This window comes from Salvia hispanica, chromosome 6, assembly GCF_029641045.1.
Source record: "Salvia hispanica isolate PSC_SH4W2 chromosome 6, Shi_PSC_v1, whole genome shotgun sequence".
In the NCBI taxonomy this organism is placed as follows: domain Eukaryota; kingdom Viridiplantae; phylum Streptophyta; class Magnoliopsida; order Lamiales; family Lamiaceae; genus Salvia; species Salvia hispanica.
Genome location: NC_142697.1, coordinates 44,422,932 through 44,449,906, shown reverse-complemented (window position 1 = coordinate 44,449,906; position 26,975 = coordinate 44,422,932). Strand labels below are relative to the sequence as shown.

The following is a 26,975-nucleotide window of genomic DNA, read 5'->3' as shown; positions in this document are numbered from 1 at the left end:
TATAATTTCATTAATTCCTTGTTTCCCCTACTTAGCGATATTACCAAAAACGTCGTTTCGTATAAAAAATAAATTAAGTGCCCGAAATTCATAATCTTTAATTCAATTATAGAATATTTTGTCATTTATAACAACATAAAGCAATGGTAATTAAGTATCGCTATCAAATGATCCCAAGCTGCTTATCATTATAAAGAAAGAAACAGACAATTATAGATATCCAACCTAATAACCCTAGCTAGCTAAGTAATCCCACCCTCCCTAGAACAACCTAGTTTTCAAATTCATTCCCTAATTAAACAACATTAATTAATTACTCAATTTCTACTTACAAATACAATGTATTATTATTATTAATTATTATGAAAAAAATAGGTGAAAATAGATAATAACAATAGTTAGCTAGTGAGAGTTATAGACTGCCCCAATCTAAGGAAGTCACAACCAATTTGTTTTCTGGCCTGAAAACACTCAGCATCACCTTTCTTTTGTCGGATTATATATTTTTTTAAAATAAAGCTAAAGCAAGAATAATAAAATGGTCATTAATTTCAATGAAAAAAAGGACATACAAAGAGGTGGGGTTAATTAGTTAACCCCACAAGTATAAAATACTCTATTTCATGATAGTGAAATGGTGGTTTTTAATTTCTTCTACTTCCACTTCTGGGAAACCAAACTCAGTTTTGAAAGGTGCACAAAATTAGGAAATAGGACAAAGTTTTGATTATATTTATATCCAATTTAGAGAGAGAGAGAGGAAGAGGTTGTTAAAGACTTGATTTTGATTTTTGGAGAGTTAACAAATGATGGCTGGAAACCCTAATTGGTGGAGCATGAATGGCATGCATCCACAGCTCTCTTCTCAACTCATCTATGGCGCTTCCAATTCCCCGAATAATCCTTCTCCTCCCGATCTTCACCACCCGACCCCGGACTTCCCGGTTAGGTCATGGAGCCAGCTTCTTCTGTAATACTAATAATAACCCTCTCTTTGTTTGGTTTTTTTTTTTTTTTTTTTTTATTTTTTTTAAGCCCTAATTTTGATTCTCATGTGTATACGAAGTGGCGGATTGGGGGCGGGCGAGGAGGAGAGGTTCGGAGCGAGTCTTTTCCAGCAGCAGAAGAAGATTGAGAATTGGGAAGAGCAAGTCTTGAATTTGAACCCTTCTTTTTCAAGAAATGATGTGAAGCCACAGATATATGATCAAGATCAGTTTCAAGCCAATAGCGGCTGGCCACGTCAGCACCCAGTTTCCTCACCAACCTCCTGTGTAACCACCCTGAGCTTCTCCGCGGCCGCGGAGAGGAAGAAGCAGCAGCAGCAGCACAACCAGGAGCATTCATCTGAGGTGAGAAGAGGCTAATTCAATTAATTAAACCCTTTTTTAAAAAATGTAAAAATTTATTGGAGAAAAGAGTAAAGGGAGGGAAAGGTGAAAAATGAGAATCATTTCTTAGGATGATAATTGATGTTTAATAAAGTCTCATTATTACTCTAACGAATTAGGAATTTTTTTTTGAAAAAAAGGTGATTTGATGTGTTCAAATTAACTGGATTAGTAGTAGTAATCTTTTTTCCATTTAATTAATTGTTGAATTTATACTCAATTTGAGAAATTTTGTGTGAATTTTTCTTTGTGAAAAAGTGCAATAGCACGAGTACAGGTGGGGCATCTAAGAAGGCTAGGGTTCAACAGTCTTCAGCCCAACCAGCTTTGAAGGTGAGGAATCTCTCTTTTTCTCTTTTTGATGCCTTCTTTCTATCTATAATAATTTATTTAATTTTTTTTTTTTGCAGTTCTTGAGAATCTTAGACATAAATTTATGGGCTTAACTGCATGAGCATCAATTTATTTATTTTATTACAATAATAAATTAATAATGGCATTGATGCAGGTGAGAAAGGAGAAGTTAGGGGATAGAATAACAGCTCTTCACCAACTTGTTTCTCCATTTGGGAAGGTAAATTTATTTCTCTAAATCTTACCATTTTTACATACATAATCAGTTCAATTGTTGTATTCACTGCTATATTTAACATAATTTTTCCATTTAATTAATTTACGCAACATCTTTTTTCCACATGATTTCAAGAATTATAAGCTGATTAACATAAAAGTCTTTAAAGTAAAACTATTTTATATCATGATTAATCAGTAAAACATCATGTATAGAGAAAAAGGGAGAGAGAGAGAGAGGCTCCTTTTGTTTGCTTTATGATATGAACTGAGCTTGTTTTTTTTTTTTTTTTTTGAGATTAAAGAAAAGTTTCAAAGTGTTGTGGTATGTTTCTCTTTTGCAGACTGACACTGCTTCAGTCTTGTCAGAAGCCATTGGTTACATTAGATTCCTTCAGGGTCAAATTGAGGTAATCTACTCTTTCCTTTCCTCCTGCAAAACCAATTTATTTATATTTTTAAAAATCATATTACTCAATTATTTCATATCCCATATTCAAGAAAAGCATAAAATCCAATTTTCTCTAATTGCTAGGAAATCAAGCACAATTGGTACGAAAATTGATTACCCGACTAGGCCAAAAATCACTGTTAATAGTAGTCGCTACAAATGCATTTTTTTTTTTCGTCTGTCCCTGATTGAAAATCTCTCTAGTAGAGAATTTTCGACGAAGACATTATCTACTCTACTATTGCAATGAATAACTATTCATAACAAGAGAAAAAACCCTAATAAACATACTTATAATCTAACTAGAATTCTTTAGAATCTATCCAAAATATCCAATTTTATTAGTATTATCTATATAAGCCAAAGAAATAGTAATGACTAGTAATTTTGATGTGCAGGCACTAAGCTCCCCATACATGCGCAATGCAGCAGGAAACACAGTACACCACCAACATTCTGTAAATAAGTACCCATATACACATGCGCATTTTCTTACACATTTTCCAATGCACGACCAAGATTTTTTTGCACACTATTGGGAAATGTGACACACATTTTTTTATTAAAAAAACAAGAAAAAATAATTAATTTTATTTTGGCAGCTGGTTCAAGAAAGGAATTCTTTGTTTCCCGAAGAGCCTTCTCAGGTATTTATGCTACCTTTATTGGATCTATCACCTCCTAAAAAGAGGCTTTAATTGGTAAAGTGAATTTGTTAAGCAAAGTGCTTCGTGTAAAGAAAACATGCATTTTTTCTGCTTTATCTCAAAGTAATTAATTTTACTTGTTTTGAATTTTTCTTTGTGTAAAGAAAACATGCATTTTTTCTGCTTTATCTCAAAGTAATTAATTTTACTTGTTTTGAATTTTTCTTTGTGAATTTCGATACCAAGAAAGTGAGATGATGAAAGTTACAAAGATGGGCATTTCATATTTCTTTTATTTTTTATTCACATTATTTATTTGTGTAATGTTTTGTAACAGTTCTTGAATGATAGTATTTCCATGGAAGGAAGAGGAGCTTCTGATCAGGTAAACTTGTCACAGTATTTATTTATTTTTCTTTATTTAGGGGAAAAATAATACTAAACAAACTAAATTTTCTTTTTTTTTCCAAAATGGGGGACCTTAATTATTGGTAGTGTGGTGTTACTTTATTTTCAGATACAGTAGCTAAAGAAACTAAATTTTCAATCAGATCATAAGAGGCAGTTTTGAAACTAACAATTTGCGGAATGATTAATCTTTTGGAAGTAATAGAAAATTATGGATAATTTTCAATAAGAAAGATTTTCATTGTTAAAGATTGTGTAAAATTATGGAGTCTTTCCTTAAAAGTATCAGTTTGTAGGAAATTCATGGAGAGTTCATTACCATTTTTGGAAATTCTGTAACAAATTATCAATTAATTGAACGAATAACTCAGACGCATGCATTTGTGATCATCATCATATGACTAATTAAATTACCATATGCAAGCACATTTTTGCTATACATCTTATGGGTTTTATATACTAGTACTATATATAAAAGACTAATGCGATATGATTTGAATTAGTAATTGTTTTAAATGAAATAGTACTATAAAGCTTCAAAAATGTAAATAAATAAACTAGTGTCAAAACAATTGAAATACTAAACACTAGTGAACAGGATAATGTATTTTTTTTCCATTCGATCAATTGTAATAGTATATGAACTTGGTAACATACTTGATAAAATTTACTAATATACTTTCTCATAAGTTCATACTCTTGCATTTGTGAGTTATACTAAGTATTTAATTTATTTCTCAATTTTGAAAATAGATGTACTAGAAAACAATCACATAGTAGTACTAATTATTTATATTGTCTAAAAATAAACAAAATTAATGTTCAGGATTCACAAGGTCGGTCTGATTTAAGGAGTAGAGGGCTTTGCTTAGTTCCGATTTCATGCACACAACACGTGGGAAATGAGAACGGTGCCGATTACTGGGCTCCGGCTGCGTTCGGGGGCGGCTTTTGATTTTCCGGCTAACTCTGCCGCCGTCTGCCAGCTGTAACATCAGAAGCAGTCATTCTCCAAAAACTAAGGCTGACTGCTTATGATGCTATATGTTTATATTATGTGCATGTAAACTCATCAATAGGGGGAAATTAACAAAAAAATGGATTAAATATGTTTTCGAAATCCTCTCTGTAATTAACCTAAATAATATGCTATTGTATGCATGCATGTTGCTTATTTATGATGTTAGCATTTTAATATATTTCGTGATTTCAATAATATATTTTTCTATCTTTTCATTTGTCGTGTGCACTAGTTTATAGGTTTGTGTTAAAATGACAACCCCTCTTAAAGTACACCGTGACACCACTTATACAACAATATTCTAAACGCTACACAACAATATTACAAACACTACACAACAATCTATAGATTGTTGTATAGTGCGTCGGATATTGCTGGACAAGAAAAATTACTGTATAAGGTGCAGCATATTGCTGGCCGTCTTTTTTGGGGGTCTTTTTTTTTGCCATGTGGCAACTTATTATTCGTCCACATGTACAAATGATTGGCTAGGAATAGTGGTATGATGTTATTTTAAGGGGTGGTGGCACCCTAATATGCCCCCTAGTTTATATATTGTTTCATTTATCGTGCACAAAAAAGTAATAATTCCAACATTTTTAAAACTGTGTTAATCATTTGAAAATTATGTTTCGTGAAAAAACATTACTTCAAAATTTGTTTTTGAAATATATTTGAATTGCCGCATGCATATCTAGTATAATCCATAGCTAAACGTTAAGACTTATCTGATTATTTACTGGTAATAGAATAAAAGGATTTCATATCGACAAATCTTGAGATAATGATTGTTGCACATCAACATTTGTCTGATCTGCTAATTTTCTATTGATAACACAACTATAACTATCATATACAGAGTAAATTTAACAGACCTAATAATGTTTGTATAGTTCTAAATAATAAGTAGTGGCAAAAACAATTGCAATAATTGATTTACACGTTCAATTTCAGAATATAAGATCGAGCACTCATTTTGCAGGAAAAGTGAATACATTACATTTACACGTTTCTATTTAATATTTTTCTCTATATGCAGTGTTCATAAAATAAATGATGATGCCTAACTTTCCGAGTCAACCAACTAAGATTAAAATACCAACGTATATTTATTTAAATTAAAAATATGCAGATGTAAGCACCTTTCCTCCACCACCATCATATACTTCAGATTTAAAATTAATATTTTCTTTAAATAATAAAGATTATAAAATCAAAAAATTAATGTTTTATTTTATTAGCATTCTTCTTAAATTTCGCAATTAACAATGTGACACGCTATATTGAAATGAAATAGTGAAAAATGGAAGACTAACAACTCTCATACTAACAAGATAGTGTATAAATTGAACATATTTATAAAAAAAGATAAATTTTTAAATAAATCACGAAAGATGGTCAAATTGAGGATGTTAATGTGGTGACTGTCGTGCTTAAAATTGACTGCCAAATCATTGTGTATTTCGTTGAAAATAAGACCGATGAGATAATTCTGAAATATACAAACTTTTTGATTTATAAGTTTTTTAAAAATTTGTATGGATCGAAATTTGACATTTTTCGTGAGCATCCCGTCCCGCCTAATTTCTTCTTCACAACGAGACTCTCGTTGGTACGGACACCAACGAGACGGGCGAAAACCATCACACCAATTGCGGAACGAAACACATAAATTATTGGAGTGACAGCAACGACATTGTGAAGTTATACCTTTGTTCCTAACTCATATCTACAAGGATAAAGTATAGAACTATTACATACTTCTTCTAATTTGTCTGCTTTAGGCTCCACCAATATCTGTATACCAACAAAAAAATATTGTAGTGTAACCAAAATTTAGGAATATTTTGTAATACACGTGGGAGCAATACCATCATTGATACATTCGATGAATATGAATTTGGAATAAAAATTTAGTACTATAGTATCTTGTTTGCGTGACATTATATTCGATGTATGCACAAAATGGATATTAACGTATTCCGTTGAAAAATGCTACTATGAAATTAATAACAAGATAAAATTAGAACTATGAGTCTCAATCAATGAATTAATTTGAATTAGTATATGTATTTAAATGGAAGATTTTTTTTGTCTTCGTATTATGAATTTTGTTGTTTACTTTTGATTCACTGACTTCACGACTACATATATTTGAAATATAATGTGTACACGTTTTGTTTGATATCAACCCAAAGCTCAACTTTTGAGACACGATTCCATTCCTAATTAACTTAAACTGAAAAATGAAAATTGTAGAAATGGGATTTTACAATAATAACAACAATGACTAATTTTAATCCGATTTTTTTATCAAATTAAAAGGTCACATTTTAAATTAATTTAGTGAGCAAAAATTGTCAAAAGTGCCAAAATTCTTTTGTACAAATATTATGTTCTAGTTTCATCCACTAACAAGAACCTGCCAAAAATTTTAAACCTTTTTTCTGTCGTAAGTATGACGTCATAAATCCATCACCTACACAATATCATTAAAAATAACTTTAGAATTTCCCTTTTGACAATCCACTTGTTTTCCACTTGCAAAAGGGTATTCTTTTCAATTTATTTTATTTTAAAGTGTACATATGTATATACAGTATTTTAACTAGGTTTAGTTAGTTGGGGTGGGGGATATGTGGCTAAGACAAAGGTCAACACAATCATCAATTCATCAAGTACTAAACTAACATACAAGATGGGCTGTCTGTTTTTGCTTTTCAAAAGGGCTTTAATCTTTCCTCATTTTTATATTTTCAATTTTGGTTGTTTTTGAAAAAGGAGAGAGTGACATCAACGGTTGATTGATTTGGATAAAGGTTAATAATTTTTCACTTTACTTAATTTCTCTTTGGGTTGAGCAACAATTACACCCCAGCCATTGGATAATTGGATTCCAATAATCAACTTTGCTTCCAACAGCCTATTTCCCATTAATCTTTTGTTATTAATTTAGGGGTCCAAATACACTGCATCACTATTGTACTTTAATTGATTATTGATAAAAAAAATTGAAGATAAAAATAATTTTAATTGATGAAAGTAAATGGGAAGCTCTTCCATGAATTTTCATTAAAATTGTGAAATAAGACACCCATGTCAAGATTCTACCATTGGAGTGATATTCTGATAATAAAATTAATACAAATTAAAAAAAAATCAGGATAAAATTGACAAATTGAAAAAATTAAATATATATTAAATGAAATAATTATCAAAGATTAAAGATAAATTTTTAAATTTTTAAATATTGAGATAAAATTGATAAAACTACAACGAAACTTCAATATCTAATTTTAATCGACAAACAATAATTACAAATGAAAAATGTGTTTCGTCTAATATAATGGGTATTCAGCTAGTTTTAGATACGAACATGCCCACTGCTAGCCAATTATAGCCCAAACAAAATACCTTTATATGAATAATAAGAACTTACAGATTTAATGTTTCAACACCACATAACAAATATTTATTTCAGTTGCTGCACTTTTCTAAAATCAAGTTTGCAACAGAATGAAAAGTTCGACACTCTCGAATCATCGAGGAAGCCATTTTCCCCACCATCGAGTAGAAGGTGGCGTCAGAAGCTCAAGCATCGCCTCCTTCTCCTTCGGAGTCAATGGGACTCCTCGGACGAGGTCTAGAGCCATGATATGCACATTATTCTTTCGCCTGTATCTCTTGAATGCCCATATCAACACAGCGCCACCAGTAAGTGTAAGCTGTTTTCAGATTTTGCATAATCGACAACATTAGTGAGGTAACTGGGGAGACGAACGTAAATTACAGAGTGTGCGTCATGCTACTAACCGGTGCCAGCCATATAGCCGCTGTTTGTATATCAAATTTTGGTGTATAAAGCACTGTCTCTCCAAAATCTTCCTCCAGCTTCTTGTAGATCTCTTTGTCATTTTTACCAGACCGAATCTCATCTCGTATTAACTTACACAAACAGAGATGCAAGAGATATCAAAATCAATGTCCACAAACAAATGTATACGCATTACAAAAGCCTAAAGGCTGAACCTTGTCAATTAAATGTGTTCCAAATTTGTCAGTTCCACCAAATTCAAGTCATATATCGAATTACTGTGTTTATCCAAGTGATCCACAAATGACTAAAACTTCTCTTTTAGGGGTAATTCTTCAAATTTGTTTAGATCTAAAACAATAACATGCCCCTCATATGATCCCTATATACATATAAATCGACCAGCTTTAAATTCTAGTCATCCAGTGATTTTTTTACCAACAGGCTTTAACAGAGATGAAGCTCCAGATAAAACATAGTAACAATTTTCCCATCTCACAATAGCATCTTAGAGAACAAGAAGCAAAAGCATGGTATGCACAGAAAGAATCAAATAACAGGCACCTTGCGGAGGAGAATGGCAATGTCAGCTTGCGAGTCTTCAATAGATTGACTACCACATTCAGTGCACCGCACGTTGTGGCTTATATTTCTGGCCCGTGCTTCAACCACTCGATCCTGTCTCACTTCATCCCCATTCTCCATGAACCTTTCACCCTAATGTAACCGCTCTGTGATATGAACAACAAAGAACACGTGTATTTCAGCTATCACTAAAGCCACCATTCAAAACAATGAAATCTAAAGTAAAGATGCAACCATAACAAAACTTGAGCTATTATGATGTACACACAATCGAGCTGAGGTGAGGACAGAAATGCTGTCTTTCTCGACCTTCTACTACAGCTCCAAGACTAATTTTGAATATTGATATGATCCTCCTATCCCCTCCCCTAACCCTAAACCCCCAAACCAACACCCAGTCAGAAAATCAAGATTTCTCCATTTCCCTAGTTCGTATAAACTTTTTTTCTACCGACTCTTTCACTATTCGAGCTGCTGGCAAAGGCTAGGCATCAATATCCACACCAGATATCAAAGGCTAACATATGAAATTTCTCAATTTCTACTGGCAAAGAGTTGAATTTCCAGTTTATTTAATAATGAAAAAAGATACAAGTGAGTATTCAATTCAAATGAAAGCCATTCTAGGTCGAATGCTTCAAAACTGAAACATGAATTTGAAAAAAAAAGGTTCTTTTCGATCGAATTCCAGATTCCATACCAAGCTAAACCAGCCAACCAAAATTACCTATATACCTACAAAACATTCTCCAATTTGTCGTTATTTCGCAACAGAAAATCTTATTCCATAACATAAACAATTCCAATTTCGTTTTAGGCCATCTCCAACCGATAATGTCTTGGCAAAATCATCAATAGAAATTCCAATAAGTCTAAGGAGATTAAGGCAGAAGATCTAATGAAAAACTAAGCGAGTAACTCCACAAAAATGGTGGGAGAAAGATGGAAAGCATAGGTAGATAGAGAATTTGAGATACAGAAAAATACCTTTGATCTCTTCCCAAATTGAAACTGAGAAATTGTGAGCTGAAGAGTTAGATTGAGAGGGTTTAACGATGGGGTTATACCTTTATTCAATGCTTCTCAATTCTAAATCGCGTTTACGGCAACAACGCTTTTTAATGTGTGGAATTAATAAGATTTTTAATTGATTTGTATTTTGCTTTTTATGTGAAACTGAAAAATACATTTGGATAAATAATTTTCTGCTAGAGGTTTTGACTTTTGGTTACATCCCTCATAAACTCAAAATATGAAATATTTTCCATAATTAATTTTGCATTTCATTTCTTCATGCGACGAACTAATGACTTCATTGCCAAAATAATTATTTTTCAAAAATTTATGTGAACATTTCAACCAAATATTTTCTATAAATAGTGTGTTAAACATTCTTGCAATTCTACCATCACATATTCTTTCAATTGCACCTCAACAAGACAAAAAAAAAAAAAAACCATGCCTTGTTACCACATATCCATGTCTACATTTATCATACTCTCTTCTATTTTATTCACTCTGCTTGACATTGACATGCTCAGTTGAATCCTCTGGCGGCATCACCCTCGACTTCTTCCACCGCAACTCGCGCCATTCGCCTTCGTACGACCCTTCCAGCACGCGTTTCCAACGCCTAAGACACGCGTTCGACCGCTCCGTGTCAAGAAAATCCTGGTTGACGGCGGTCTTGCATTCAACATCCACGAAGGCCTTAGTCGGTCCGATCAGCCGTGTGGGGTACGAGTACCTGATGAAGATCAAGGTTGGGACGCCCCCTGTCGAGCAGCTAGCCATCACTGACACGGGAAGCGACCTAACATGGATCCAATGCAAGCCCTGCATACACTGCTATAACCAAACTCTCCCACCCTTCGATCCAATTGTCTTACCGCTCGGTCTCGTGCGGGTCCCACCATTGCACCGCATCATCCGGATCGTGCGGAAGCAAAAACACCTGCCAATATGAGTTCCACGCCGCAGACGGTTCATACAGCTATGGCGAACTTGCAACGGAAACCCTAACCTTCGACGGAGGAGTGTCCTTCCCAGTGGCGGATCCAGAAATTTCATATCGGGGATGCGATAAATAATTATATTGACTTGAAAATGTAAAATCCAGTTCATCAATTTTTTCTCTTAAGACATTTCATTATATAAACAAAAAATTTAGTGTTATTAAACAAAATAATAATAATATGATTATATTTAATCAAACATTATTAGAAACTATATGGAGTAATATTTAATCAAACTCTATAAGAAACTAATAGACACATATGCGCCTGAGAGAAAGTGCGCATTAGAGGATTCGAACCCTGGTCGGCGGTCGACGCTGAGGAATGATGATGCTTCTACCATTACACTACTTTCATATTTTGGGTACAGTGGTACCCCTTGTTATTAATTGGATCCGCCAGTGGTCCTTCCCTAACATGGCCTTCGGTTGTGGTCGCGAGAACGGCTACCCTATAAGCGTCAGTACCGCGTCAGGGATCGTTGGCCTTGGGGCCGGCTCGACGTCCATCATAAACCAGCTAAAAAAGTCCATAGGCGGCAAGTTCTCTTATTGCTTGGCTTTGCGAGACTCTAATGCCACTAGCAAGATCAGCTTTGGCAACAGCGCTGTCGTGGCCGGGCCTAAAGTCGTCTCAACACCATTACTAAGGAACTCGGAAGACACATTCCACTACCTCATACTGGAAGGACTCAGCGTTGGGAGAGAGAGGGTCTGCCGCGTGGATGTGGGCTCCTCCAATGAGGGAAACACCATCATCGACTCAGCGACGACACTGTCGTTCGTCCCTGATGAGATGTACAACAGGGTGGAGGCGGCATTGAAGGACGCAGTCAAGGGAGAGCGCGTAGAGGATCCGCAAAAGGAGTTCGGGTTGTGCTATAAGAACGGGGTGGGTTCAGGTCACCACCACCTATCACAGCTCATTTCAAGAATGCAGATGTGGTTTTGGCACAAGAGAGCATTTTTCTTCAGGTGGAGAAAGGGATTGTTTGTTTCACACTGATGCCGTAGCATCTTGAGGATTTTGCTATCTTTGGGAATCTGCATCAGATGGATTACAGTTTGATCTTGAAAAGAGACCAGTCAACTTTCTGCCTAGAGATTGCTCCAACTCACAATGATCAAAATACTATGGTTTATCATGCTCAATCAAGTGCTTCTAGTGTATGTTTCACTAATTGTTGTGGTTTTACTAATACTAGTGTCTACTCTCGTACGATGCACGGTTCAATTAATTTTATAAAAACTAATTTCATATATCACTTTTTTATTACTTGAATTTGGAAACTAAAAAAAACTAAACTTCCAAAACTTAACATATAATACAAAATATTTACAGTAGACATATATATATAGATTGCATATGTATTTGTTCTAAACTTTTCATCCTATTTTTTTCTCTTCTAGAATTCTCTACTTTTTTCTTATATATTCTATTTATTCCTAAATATTTCTACTATAAAATATCTTCAATTTTTAATTAAAAAAATTATACTTATTGTTTATTTGAACACATTCCGTGCAATGGACATACTAAAATAAGAAGACGATGAAGTGTAGCTCAGTTGATAAAACGTTTTTTCTCAATCCAATAGGTTAGGATTTCAAGACATCATGAGAATCAATAGAGAATCATCATTGTCAAATGTAGATTAAGTATGTTTCCAAAAGCATAAAAATTTTAAGATAGTTTTTCTCTCAAATGTATGCTACCACTTCTAAGTTATAAAGATTGCATCATTCGCCGTACCTCCGCCCGACCTCGGCTACCTCACCGTCTTACCGTCAACTGCTCGCTGCTCCACCGCTATACATTGTCGCATTGCCGCTCGCCTGCCTCGCCAGATCTCCTTCTGCATTGCCTTGTTGTTCGCCTGCTTAGCCGGGCTAGCTGTAGTGTGATACGGCAGTTATTGATTTTCTTCGATTCAAGTATTCTAATTTTATTTTTTCTATTCAAAATGATTTTGTTTATGGTCTAGATATAGTTTCTGCTCATTTTTATGTGGTATTTCTATAGATTTTAAACTTACTGTGTTAATCCTAACGCTATGCACGACATAATTATTTTCGTTCTATTATTTTAACATTGTGAATAAACTAAATAAAATAATAAACATTATTATATAAAATAAAAAATAAAAAATATATATACTAACATTGAATTAAATAATTATAAACATAAAATTAATTAAATTTTAAATTAAATGAAACTGAATTTTGTTTAGTTACAACACTTATGTCCCTACAACAAAGAACAATATCATCCTTAACAATATACATTCTTCAATACTAAAATACTGTCGATATGAAATTATAAAATACTCCATTTAATATACAACTAAAAAATAATAGGACGACAATGATATCTCTATTAAAAGATAAATAAAATGGTGAACTTAACATTAGAACAATAATAGAATAGTTGGTAAGATATAAAAAAAAATATTTGTAAACAATATTAACAATACAATAATAAGAGTAGCCAAATAAAGAAAAAGAAATAGCAAAATACAAACCCAACCAAACGCACACCATCAAAGCACCACAGCTTCTCTCCCCTACTTATTTCTCCCGCAATTTACTGTTGAGTTTACCTTAGCTTTATTTTCCTCTTTAATCTCCAAATTGATGATTTATGCATGTGTGCGAAAATAATGTGATATTTTATGTTATTCGTCTTCTTTGCTTCATTTTGCCATTTCGTTGACTTTTGGTGTATTCTTTGCATGAAAACTATGGAAGTGACGAAGTTGACGACGAATGTGTAATGCTGTAGGTTCAAAATATTATAGCTAGTCAACAACTTATGTGATTTCTTTATTTGTAAAAAAAATATTGTAGCCTAGACGGAAAACTAAAACAAATTAACATGAAGAATATACTTAGATATGAACTAATATAACTAAAATAGAATGATCTTCAAAATAGGATTTAAAAGTGCTATTTACTTTTTTCCATCTTTTGCACAACTCTCTGCACTACCTCCGCCTCACATCTTTGGCTCTTCGTCTTTCACACTCTCACATGACACCTGCTCCGCCTCATTTACGGTTTCCACAATGATAGAACACGTATTTATAGACAAAGATCACCAACAATTTCTAAAACCTTTCAAATGCAGCTATATACATCACAAAAATGAAAGAACATTTATCTAGCTAATAAATAGTAATTAAAACAAATATTAATTTATGATATAAATAAAAAACGTTAGAAATCATTGGTATGATCATATTAAATTCATACTCTAAAATTTATCTAGCTAATAAATAGTAATTAAAACAAATATTAATTTATGATATAAATAAAAAAAGTTAGAAATCATTGGTATGATCATATTAAATTCATACTCTAAATTGATTATTATTAGTTTAATTTGGCAGTTTAAAAAACATCCAAGATATGGACTATAGTATAGAGCCACTCACTAAATTGTGAGTAAAGTATTGAAATTATTTTTGACTATGTATTTGAAAATTATGCATAATTAAATTAATAGATGCAAAATTAAGGTAATTTAATGCCACACTCTAACTAATAGGCGGTTACATAATTTGGTCCAATTCCAAAAGAATATTGTTTTACTACATGAAATGATTTAAACGTAATCAATGGGAATAAATCATTTGTAACTGCTACATAAAAATTGTCAACAACTAAATTTATTTAATCAAAATTTATTTTTAGTTATTGTATTTACATCCTTGCATAAAATAGTTATTCAAAATCTCTTAAAACTTGTCTTTTATGTATGTATAGATTAACACTATTGTGCAAGCAGCTCAATAAGATCGTAAACTCAATTAGCTCTTACAACATAGTATAATAAATTAATAATTGAATAAGCAGCTCAACATTATTACTAATGTAACTGGAAGCTTTCAAAATGCCTCTATTGGCTCCAGAAAATGCCAGCAACACAACACTTGCATCTTACTCGCAGAGCCGCTTGCCATACTAAAACTCAGCCACACTCATAGGAGAAGAACGGACACGATCATGTGTGTCGACTCATGCTCAACCCAAGGCAGACAACGAATCCTCAAGTATCTAATCACACACACAGATGAAGTTGAAGATGGTGATACCAATGTAGGTAAGTGAAAAGCTCTTGCATCAAGATCCCTGACGAGCAACAAACACGAATCATAATTTCGACCAATATCATCTGAAAGTTACATTAGAGCTTGAAACTTCCCACAAGTAAATAAATGTTTTCAAGTATGGCAACCAACAGAACACCAGCTCACCTAATGCCACTAATCAACTGGAATGAGTGCCATTTCGATTTCTTGCAACGACTTCCCTTTAGTTTCTATAACATTCTTCTTCACAAAGACTGCCGCCAACAAGCAAAAGGTGGCAAAAATTGTGTACAAAATTTGGGGCCCCAGCATGTCCAGCAGATTCAGAAACAATAACCCAACAAAAAAATTGACCACCTGTGCATGACCATGAATGTGTGACCAAAAGAAATTAACTTCCTATAGTGACTTAGAGTCATACCAATTTATACTTAGAATAAAGGGAAATGTAGGATAGCATTAGTGTGTCCAATTACCCAATGTACAGACATGCAGACAGCCATTGCCTTAGCCCTAATTCGGCTTGGTAGTATCTCTGATAGGAGCAGACCAGGGACAGGCCCAGCACCTAAAGAAAATGTCAAGACAAACCTGTACCCAAGAAGAAAGTAATCATCAGACGCACACATGAACAATTTTTATCGAAGAAGTCTATGGTTGTTCGATATTTTTCCAAAGTAGACACTGGCTGCTTGATACTCTCACTTCTAGATTGCGGAATGAATATTTGGTCAATGAAAGTATAAAACTTATGTTTATGATGAGCTAGCAAGGAATCAGCTTGTTTCGGATACTCACAGCAGCATTCCACCAACGGATAAATATAAATTTTTAGAGGGAGACATAATATCACTTGCAGCAATAACTTGGAAACCAATAGCCACTACCTGAAAATAAAAAATAAAATAAACACCAATCAGAAAATGGGATAGTTGGAGAAGTATCCTATGGTCTTCAAAAATGGAATTTCATAAGAGGCAAAGATGGTGCCAAAGTTTTAGTCACAAGAAGAGGATCCGAGGATGATAATTTTACTTGCCATGCCCAAGAAACTCCCAAGAAGAAGCAGCTTCCTTCCTAATCTATCCATCAGAATCATGGCAACAATAGATCCTGAGAAAGTGATAATGATGAGGCTATAGTTAAAGGAATAGCCAGAATATATTGGGCACCACTACTTACCTGATAAGTTTACAACTCCTATACATATGTTTCCAATATCAGAAGGCACTCCGGCACTCTTGAAAACAGTTGAAGAAAAAAAGAATACAGCGTTGATGCCAGATAGCTGTTGAAAGGCAAATAGGGCAGATCCAATGAACACCACTGCAAGAAACATCAAAAGATTTTAGCAGTGTGTGATGTGGCTATAATTAGTCCCCTTCCTTATCATTAGTTCGTTAGTCTACTCTTCACTGATGCGCATGTATAAATTATTGAATTCTTTGTATAATATTGCGTACAATTTACTGCACTAGGATTTGAACCCAAGACGAAGACTAATTTGAACTCTCTCCTATATATATATATATATATGATCACACACACACACACACATATATATATAGAGAGAGAGGGGGGGCATCATGCATATTTACCTTTAAAATGACGCCCGTAGAGTAACTCTGAAAATTTAACAGCATCTGCTTCATCTGCTCTATTATCTGTTTTTGACAATTCTGCCATTGCAGATTTAACATGTGGTGGTCCAAAAAGCCTCTCAAGTTCCTCTTCAGTTTGAGCAATTCTTCCTCTCTAAGACAATAAATAAAAATCTAACTGAGCAGAGAAAGGAAGAGAAGACAAGCCAAATGACAGTGACACCTCTATAGCACAAACACAACAAGCAGAACAAGTCAGAATAAGATGTGTGAAAAGTTACAATTTAACTTGAGCCGCACAATTAAGCATACAATTAGGCTGGTCTCAATTTTAGCAGTTACAATTTACAAATAAATGAATAATATCTGAACACCTTGTAAAGCCAGTGTGGAGACTCTGTACAGAACTCCATCAAAATGGCCAGCAAGGTAGCAGGCATAGTAGATACCCAAAAGCAAACTCTCCACCTGCAAGAATCATTATTAAATGTAAGATGCTAAAAAAATAGGGATGCTGAAAAATCTCCTACGCAGCACCGTGGAACTGATATTGCAAGAAACAGATTCCATTTTCTGCTTTGTTATAACCACTTGAAGTAACAACTCATGCTGCCTTTTAAGTGGGCAATATGAATGGGGGACATATTTTTACTAAACTATTAGTACATTCTTATGCTATGCCGCTTACCAGCTAGGGTCATTTTTGGCAGGAATCCCGATGAGTAGAGCTGACATAAGTCCAAGGCATGTTGCAATCTGGGTGAAACTCCCGTATGTGCCCCTCACATAAGCCGGTGAAACCTGTATAAAATAGATGACATGTACTTAAGGAACGCTCTTCTGAAGATGACAGACAGTATCTAAGTATTTTCCGAAGGCAAGGGCGAGCGTCATAGTCTGTACCTCTGACACATAGAGTGCTGCAACTGGAGGACCAAGACCCATGCCCGTTCCAACAAAGAACCTCCCAAGAAGCATACCCTCCAGGCTACTAGTTGTGGCACTGAGAGTACATTGCATAAAATTCAATTTACAAAGTAGAAATAAAATATAGCATCAGTATACAAGAACTGGACTAGTCAAAGACAAAAAGATGCCAATTTCCTTAGTAGCTTAAGTGTTTTAAAAACTTTTGCTTATACAACATGAGATGGAAAAAAATACGATAAAAGAATGTTTACCTCATGGAAGCACCAATAATCATTGGCAAAGCACATAACTGGAATGCTCTCCTACGACCAAGCCCATCAGATATCCAACCACTGAATAAAGAACCAAGAAGTGCACCAGCAAGACATGTACTCACTACCAAACCTGATCAATGTAAGGACTCATCAGAGTAAGATTTCATGAGTATAGCTGATAAAAGTCTCATTTAAGATATAGGAAGTGGGAGCACCTTCAGCCAGAGTACTGCCGCTGAAGCCTAGTTCGACAGAGATACTCTCTAATGTGTCATTTACAACCCTGAATAATGCCCAGTATGTCAACAAACATGAAAACCTCCAACAACTCTAACCTTATTGCCAAATCCCGGGAGAAAGACTTCAAAGAGATCGCACAAACCCGAGATGATATCCAAATAAGAATGATGAGATAGTTGCCACCAGAACATGTGGCAAAGGACGCTTCCATGAAGGATTGCTAGTTTGACCACTATGTGAGTAACCTGAAATTCCATGCGAAAAGGGAGTAAAACACTTCCATGCTTTCATCACATAAGCAACTACGTGTTGGCTACTCAATCATCATCAGACTTATGAACTGAGGATTTCAGACTATATCTCTCGTGACAAAACTATACAAGAATATCGTGTTTTTTTATAAGAAGCTCGTAACAATGTGCTTTCTCTGAAACTACATGTCCTATCTATGCTCTAATGTAATGATTGATAAGCACATTTACATTTACATTATCCATAAAGAATCACTCTCTTTGCAAAAAATTAAGTCAACATATAGGCTATTGTGAAACATATGCCAATCACAACTGCTATAATTAGAAATAAGAAGCAGAATTTTGAATGTTTGAACTGGCTTCTTACCTAGTAATCCTTCTCTATCATAATCATAGCCATTGAGATGTTCCCTAGACGATGAACGCTTCTGCACCAATAAGGTTTCGACGTGGCGCCCTCGCATACCTCAATTCTACTGTAGAGATCAAATTGCCCTCTGCTACATAGCATCAATCAAACACTATCAACAACAATCATCTAAAATTGAATCACACCTAATTACCTCACATTTCATAAAACATCGAAGAGAAGTAAAATTTCCACGAATATCACTTATAAATACGGCTCAGCGGTGGATCATCTATATCTTCATAAATCTCAAAATCGAAAACTCGAATCTCACCATCTCACGATTTCACAACTCAAAACCAGCTAATGCGGAATCTATTCCATTGAGTAAAAAAATCTCCTAACACAATGCATCACAAATCCAACCGAAATCCGATACGAATACGCGTTTCCGAATCCACACATTGCATCGTATCAACAAATCGGCATGCAGAGTCCGTGTGAATTCCGCATACAAATACGTATTTCGAAAATCACGAGGATTACCTTGCAATGTTCGGCGGCGAAGACAGCTGAATCGATCGAAGAAGAAGGTGAAATGTGGGGATAGCTAACGTGCGCCGCGAGCTTGGGGTTTTTTCGCTTTATTGAGCGAGGGAGGGGAGGGGAGTGTAGTTTAAGGAAGAAGCACGAGGTCTCTAGAAAGATGCTACGAGTCACGGAGTGACACGTGGCACTGCTGTTGTAGAGGCTACGCTCTGCTGTTGCCAGATTCGTCTGCATTCTATTATTTGCGACACGTGTTGGATTGTTGACGATTTGACGTCATGATTTGCGTGCCTTTCTTAGATTTGATTTCAGATTTATATGATTATTTGCGATTAATTACCGACAAAGTTGAGGTTTATAAAAAGGAAATGTAACATACTATTGCGCAATAATATTTAAATAGTTGGATCGATACACAACAATCAACAAGGGAGGTGTTAAAATACCCCTCTTAAAATAACAACATGCCACCATTCTTAGTTAATTATTTGTACACGTAAGTGAATAATCAGTTGTCATATGGCAATCATAAAAAATTCGTAAGAGTAAATTTACGCGGACTGCAACATTCAATACGCTAAACTGCAATATCCAATACTCTAGACTGCAATGTGACGTAGCCTGCAATATCCAATACGCTAGACTGCAATCTATATTATTGTAGATTGTTGTAGATTGCAGTCTAGCGTTTATACTATTGCAGTCTAGCGTTGTGTCATAATGTCATTTTAAGAGTGTTGTCATTTTAACGCACCCCAATCCATGTTTAAAGAATGATCTTAGCTACTATAGTCCACTTTAAAAAGAAATAAATATTTATTTTTTAAATTCTGAAAAATCGGTTCAGTCACTTTTTTAAGGTTTATGATGATTCAAATGTTCATTAATCATGTTTATATTTATTTTCTATTTTATGGTATTTTGGCAAGAATATAATTTCGTAGGTGTGCTGTGACCGTTAATATATTTCCAATTTCTTAAAGCTGGTAGATAAACGAGTTTGGAAAAATCTATAAAAAATTACAAAAGAAAAATAAGTATAAGTTATATTCTGACCCAATAATTCAAATGAGTAGCCATATCCGGCCCAATTTATATGGTAGTACTAGGCCCACATATAATTCGCAACCTACAGCTTTCAAGCATTTTCTCAATTTCTCTATCTCGATGATTGTAGTAGTATAATGTTTTCAACTTTTAAATCACAAATTTATTGATATACGATCATGCAATATACATAAATTCATTTGAATTAAAAAAAATCAAGAGATTTGGTCATGGTCATGGTCATGGATAATGGGTTTTTGAACTAAAGTTAATGATGCAAAAATTGATTTATAATAAGTAAATACTCAATATTATGAAAAAAAGGTTGGAGTACAAATTGTTTCCTCTAGCTATAGTATGGATAAGCACACAGATTTTTGCAAATTACGAAAATGTGCAAGTATTGTGTTAAAATAATACTAAATCCGATTAAAGTTGGTGTATGCAGAATAAATTTATGGTACTCCATCTGTCTGTGAATAGGAGTTCTTTTTTTTTATTTTAGTCCGTCCGCGAATAGGAGTCCTGATTAGAGTCCTACCTTCACCTAACTCATTTCACTCGTATTTCATTTAAAACTAATATATACAAGTGAGACCCATAATTTTTTCACTATTTTTTCCATTCATTTTTCTTAACCTCTCTTAAAACTTGTTTCGCCAAAGAATGAGACTTCTAATGACAAACGGAAGAAGTATTTGTCAGTGGACAACCTCGTGACAACGTTACCTACCTATATCGAACTACTACTATTAATCCATCCACTAGCATAAAAATCTAAAATCAGATTTATTTCATTATTTTGGATCACATGAATTAATGCACACTATAGTACTGTACAATCTGTGCATATTTGCCACCTTTTTTACTTTTTTATCTTCTTTATTCATTAGGTAGGGAAAATGACTTCCATTACCCTTGAATATTTATTTTTGTTTTCACAAAAATCACTACGATCCTATAAGATTGGATTAAAATTTACAAATCTAATCATCCAAATTAAATCTAATGTTTTATTGATGATTTTGTCTGTATATTTTATGGGTTTTGACCTGTAAAACGATGTCATACAAGACTCCTATATCACAATTTGGTGTAATTCAAATTATTAATTATGTTATATTTTCAAACCTTATAAAAATTTTATTGTTCGAGCATTATGTAAAAATTTACTTTGTGTTCTATTTTGGATTTGATATATTAATGTAAATTGGGCATATATATTAATGTAAATTGGGCATAAATTAATATTCACATCCAACTACTTGAATTTGAAAGGCCAACTAACACCACCACCACCACACACCAAACACAGCACAAACATGTGTATTTTTATGTGATATATATATATATGAGCTATCAATTTCATTTTGTTTTGTAGTCTTCATTCAATAAGTCCCCACTATTCATATTTCGTACAATTTTCAATTATGTATAAGAGACAAACCTATTTAGAGGACCTCTATTCTTTCTTAATTAGTACAGTAATTGTAGTCAATAATTTTCACCTCTCTCGAAATCAAGGTATGGTTTTGCAAGTCTTTATTCTTATATACTTTTATCTTTTTATTCATGAAGTCGTTGCGAAATAAATAAATACTATTCGATGTATAAACTGGTTTTGTTCATTATGATACATCAAATAGTTACACTAAATGGCGTGCAACCTACTAATTAACTGATTTTGTTAATTTGGATACATCAAATAGATACACTAAATGATATAGTACTATATTCAATACTCTCTGGTCCTTCCTTCATTAAAAGTCTCATTCATGGGTGGCACGGAATTTAAGAAATGTTATGAAAAGTGAGTGGAAAAAAGTTATTGGAATATGAGTCTCACTTGTATATATTAGTTTTAAATGAAATGTGAGTGGAATGAGTTAGTGGAAGGTGTGACCTATTACCATTTATGGTAAAAATGAACGGGACTCTTATTCGCGGACGAACTAAAATGGAAAAATGTGACTCCTGTTCGCGGACGGAGGGAGTATATAGTACTCCCTCCATCCTAAGGAAGATGACCCCTTTCTTGGGCGGCACGGGATTTTATGCAAATTTATTTTGTGTGTTGAGAGGAGAGAGTAAAGTAAGAGAGAGGGAATAAAGTAGAGATAAATGTGTTTCCATTTTAAGTAATGAGTCATCTTAGTTGGGACAAATTAAAAAGGAAAGTGGGTCATCTTCGATGGGACGGAGGGAGTAGTATTAACTGATTTTGTTCATTTGGATGAATCAAATAGTTACACTAAATGGTGCAACCTTCTAATTAAGGGCCTTTCCCCAAATTAAACTTGCCTTTGCTAAGAAGATATACTCATTTTTCTGCTCTTCACTCTTCTTGAATGTTGTGTTGTGCTTCTCTTATCGGTTATTGTATTTATAGTATTCTTGATATGTGAATTTTTTGATTTTTTGATTTTGTTTTCAGTAACTTTTCATGTGGTGTTGGTAGGCTTGTTAATATCGTAGTACTATGTTATCTTAGCTTTGATGAGAGTATGTATGCTATATTTAATTTTAGTTGGGAGTATTTCATTTGTGCAAATGAGGCTCGCACGTTTAGTGGTTTTGAGTGTTGCTTGTTATATAAAAAAAAAGTCATTTAACTCACAATTATGTAACTTATAGTATACGCAATTGTGCTTTATGTTTGGTACTCCCTCTGTTTCATTATAGTTGAGACGAAATTTTTGGGCACGGAGTTTTAGAAATGAATGTTAGGTATGTTAAATCAATAGATAAAAAAGTAAGAGAGAGGAAAAGGTAGAGAGAATAAAGTATAAAGTGAATAAAGTAGAGAGAATAAAGTAAGAGAGAGTAAAGTAAGAAAGAGAAAAAAAGTTACTAAATATGGAAATGACTCAACTATAAAGAAACTTTCCGAAATGGTAAAATGACTCAACTATGATAAAACGGAGGAAGTAGTTTGCATTTGCAAATGTGCTAGTACTTCACTTAATTTCACCTCTCAAATCATTAATACCTTGAATATTTTAGTTAATTGTCAACTTAATTAGTAGTATTAAATCCAAATTATACTTTTTCCCCTTTTTACTTTTGCTTTGAAAAGACTCATTTGCACCCTTCAATTTATTAAATAATGATTCTTTAATTTGATTATTTAAAACTTAAAAACCTCCTCTCTTAGTCTCGGATAATATAGAACTATAGCTATAGCATAACTATTTACGAATTCCGGACTTTATTTTTTTAAAAAAAGATGTACTACTGTATAATTTAATTTCCTCTGTTAAAATTTAATTTTTATTTATTTTTATTTGTTATAAATTGCACTGCACCGAGGGTAAGGAAATTTTGCATTAAATTATTTGTGCTTATCCCCACCTAAAAACCTGCCAAAAAATTGCTATGCATTTATGCCTTTTAGCAGGTGGATTTCCACAATTAATGTCACAAACATAACTCTAAACATGTTAAACAGCTGTCGGGCCGGAGTGTAGGGGCCGCCAAGGCGACGGAATCGCCTTTTGCTGCAATGATTAACACATGTCGAGTAATACTGGAGAAATTAACGGCGACGAAAAAGACACTTTTTTATTTTTATAAAACTTCAAAGATTGAAACATGCCTATTTAATTAATTATTTATTTATGCTAAGTCGTTATTTCAATAGTTCTTCCATGATCCTAGGGATCCATTTAAATACTCGTTACTTTTCGTAGTGAAGAGATCCAATCGAAATTTTCCACTCTTATTAAGTGAAAGCGAAGTTTTTTAATATTTCATACTTATAAAAGTGTAAATTTAATTTTTGTTTAGCAAGTGACACTAATAGTAGCGATTAGCAGCTGCGGTAGGTATTTATTTATTATTCTCAGATAGATTTTTATGTTCTGTTATATCTATATTAAAATTGGTACGTACTTTTCAAAGTCAAGTTCCAATTAATATATTTATCAGTGAGACTTAATTAAGTTGGGACCAAATTCATTTAATTCGCTCAAATAATGCACATTGAAAAATATATGCACGTTTAATATATGAAGACAATAGTGCATCGGATAAAGTCAGTACACTACTACAAATTTGAACCAATTTAATATATTTAATTTCTGATTAATTTAACATGCCCTATTGAAGACATGCCTATTTATTTATTTGGATGAAAAAGTAAATGTTTAATTGAAAGTAACCACTCTTGCATTACTTTAACAACATTTATTTTTATCTTTCTCCGTACGCAGGTTCTCTTTTTTCTTGCTATCGGTGATCATCCAATGTCGATTTTAAGATTTTTATTATTATTATTTGGATATTCTTAGATTTATTGTGTGCTGCGAGATCGATACTTTAGTGAGTCTGATATTATTGAGTGACGTTGGTATCTGCTATTGCTAGTTGGTATTTTGAATCTTTGTTATATAGCATCTCTATTGTTATCATAGTGTACTTTTAATATTTTTTGAATTTGTGCTACTATTTTAGAATATAAGCATTATTTTTCTCTAAAAAATCTAGTGAGAAAGGCCCCAAATATTGTTTTTAATCAATTAATGCATGGGCGTTGGGCTCAATTACTATTATCATCTGCACCCAAAAAAACAAATCTTGCCAAGGGAAAGCAAGACATGACAGACCAGCAATCAGACCCCTTTACAATTTTATGACCAAATTATTATTGTCACTATTATTAAAATACAAGATTTTAATTAGACATTTTCCTTGTGATTATTTCGATTTTTTGCTTTGCAGAACCGTACAATTTTCTAGAGCAATAATTAAATTTTTTATTTAATTGGGGGCACTATGATTGCCTTACTTTAATAACTCACCATTCGTTCATTTTGTGATATCGACTATGATGGGTACCACGTGAAACTCGATCTCTCTTTCCTTTTGTATATAAATCTCTATTACTTACATACGTGTTCTCTTATAATTACTTAACTAATCCAAATCGCTTTGGGAAAAAAGATTACAAAATGTAGTTTACCTAATCATTAAAGTAAGCATAAACACCCTTTTCAGCACATGTTAATTATTTTTACATAACTTTCTCTCTAATCAGTTGGTTTTAACCAATTACTCCTTCCGTCCCACTTTAGCAGTCTCATTGACTTTTCTATTTTCATTTTGTAAAAAAGATAATAAATAGTTAGAGTGGAGAAATAGTAAAGTAAAAAAAAGAATAATGTAGATAAGACTCTTCTCTACATTATTTTCTCTCTTACTTTACCATTTCTTGACTTTAAATATTTATTATCGTTTTTACAAAACGAGTATAGAAAAGTCAACGGGATTGCTAAAGTGGAACAGAGGGAGTATTAGATAGTGTGTAACAAGTAATGTGTGGTACATGTAATAAAATAATGACGTTAATACAAATGAGCTCGTGAGACGATACACATATATATAAACAATTAATTAAAATAAAACAACCCTTATTGTGATTTGTGAGTGTGAAAAAATTCATTGAATATATAAAGTTGTTATACTATTATTCTATACTTTATCGATATTAAAAAATATATAAAAAATTCGTTGTCTATAGGTTGAACTTATATTTCAAAATTCATCCATCAAAAAATGCATACGCCATGAATCTTTTTTAATTCAATGGATGAATTATTCTACAATAGGGAATCTCTCTCTCTATATACATATGTGTTGTTTAAACAATTATGTACTACTATAACATTTCATTGTATCTATATATATGCGTTGCGTAAGCAATTATGTACTACAATATAACATTACATATTAATATTGATACAAGGTATTTAAAGTACATAAAATATACCTCAACTAGCCCTCTTACATTTTGGTTCATCAACAAAAATTATTTTTCTTTCACTTTGATAAGTTTGTCTTTTTAATAAGTTGGGATTCATTCTTCACAAATAATATTTTAATTATTCCTATCTCTTTCTTTATTTTTTATTTTATCAATTTTGTATTAAAGCTCGTGTCCAGCCATTGTTAAGACCATTTAATAGTGGATTGAGGGATTATTTTTTGTATTCTTGCAAGGATGAAATATAAGTAACGATATAGAAAGGAAACTAGGAGAGAAGGCTTTCATTTTTGCTACGTATATATGATCAATAACTTTACTCAATGCGTCACATCTCAGTATTTTTTTGGAAGTTACATATATATGCCTATATACATAAATTGCAAGCATACGGTGTACTCCCTCCGTCCATGAATAAGAGTCTCGTTTTTCCATTTTGGTTCGTCCACGAATAAGAGTCCCAGTTGATAATTACCATAAATAGTAAAGAGACCCCACATTCAACTAACTCATTACACTCACATATTATTTAAAACTAATATATAGAAGTGAGACATCTATTCCACTAACTTTCTTCCATCCTAACATTTCTTAAAACCCGTCATTTAAAAATGAGACTCTTAATCGTGGACAGATGGAGTAGTATACTATTATATTATTATTATTATACATCCATATCCATTTGTATAATTGAATACAACAAATCCAAAATTATGGAAAAGAGATCTAGATTATGTTCCCTTCTCCTCACCACATATTTGGTAAATGGATTGCAAAACGTAGTGGGTAGTGGAGGTTTCACAATGTTCAAAAAGTTCAATAATACCACTTTATATATGTGGGCTTCCTTGTTGATGTGATTTAGAATTTTGCCCATTTCTAGCTTCAATAAATTCAATTCAATTAATTTCATATCAATATCAATTTCTTGATTTGATGTTAATTAATTCAATATAGTTTGATTTAGGTGGAATTCTTGTTTTTGGGTGCCGCTGCGG

At 33.2% G+C, this 26,975-nt stretch overlaps 3 protein-coding genes and 1 pseudogene across 4 annotated transcripts; 2 read left to right on the top strand and 2 right to left on the bottom strand.

Moving 5' to 3' along the window:
- The first annotated feature begins 639 nt into the window (after nt 1–639).
- Nucleotides 640–4,705, top strand: LOC125204332 (transcription factor bHLH133-like). Of its 2 annotated transcripts, none has more exons than XM_048102954.2 (9): nt 640–970; nt 1,067–1,352; nt 1,650–1,724; nt 1,900–1,965; nt 2,306–2,371; nt 2,811–2,878; nt 3,015–3,059; nt 3,397–3,444; nt 4,294–4,383. In XM_048102954.2, the coding sequence occupies exons 1-8, from the start codon at nt 807–809 to the stop codon at nt 3,401–3,403; spliced, it is 777 nt and encodes a 258-aa protein (XP_047958911.1). In that variant the 5' UTR covers nt 640–806; the 3' UTR covers nt 3,404–3,444; nt 4,294–4,383. The 2 variants fall into 2 exon arrangements, with proteins under 2 accessions (XP_047958911.1, XP_047958909.1); XM_048102952.2 differs by having other exon boundaries at nt 641–970; nt 2,811–2,870; nt 4,294–4,705.
- Nucleotides 4,706–7,882: 3,177 nt separating this feature from the next.
- LOC125204650 (cytochrome c-type biogenesis CcmH-like mitochondrial protein) lies at nt 7,883–9,967 on the bottom strand. Its single transcript, XM_048103356.1, has 4 exons — nt 9,875–9,967; nt 8,867–9,033; nt 8,302–8,433; nt 7,883–8,213 (listed from the first exon to the last, which is right to left on the bottom strand). The coding sequence occupies exons 2-4, from the start codon at nt 9,005–9,007 to the stop codon at nt 8,028–8,030; spliced, it is 459 nt and encodes a 152-aa protein (XP_047959313.1). The 5' UTR covers nt 9,008–9,033; nt 9,875–9,967; the 3' UTR covers nt 7,883–8,027.
- A 378-nt stretch (nt 9,968–10,345) lies between these two features.
- LOC125206917 (aspartic proteinase CDR1-like) lies at nt 10,346–12,025 on the top strand (annotated as a pseudogene).
- A 2,658-nt stretch (nt 12,026–14,683) lies between these two features.
- Nucleotides 14,684–19,305, bottom strand: LOC125204182 (putative plastidic glucose transporter 2). Its single transcript, XM_048102753.2, has 15 exons — nt 19,167–19,305; nt 18,639–18,768; nt 18,160–18,262; nt 17,993–18,060; nt 17,775–17,907; nt 17,497–17,596; nt 17,282–17,394; nt 16,968–17,061; nt 16,591–16,747; nt 16,175–16,318; nt 16,032–16,105; nt 15,791–15,879; nt 15,469–15,583; nt 15,158–15,349; nt 14,684–15,032 (listed from the first exon to the last, which is right to left on the bottom strand). Exons 2-14 carry the CDS (start codon nt 18,733–18,735, stop codon nt 15,167–15,169), a joined length of 1,470 nt encoding a protein of 489 aa, XP_047958710.1. The 5' UTR covers nt 18,736–18,768; nt 19,167–19,305; the 3' UTR covers nt 14,684–15,032; nt 15,158–15,166.
- Between the last annotated feature and the right edge of the window lie 7,670 nt (nt 19,306–26,975).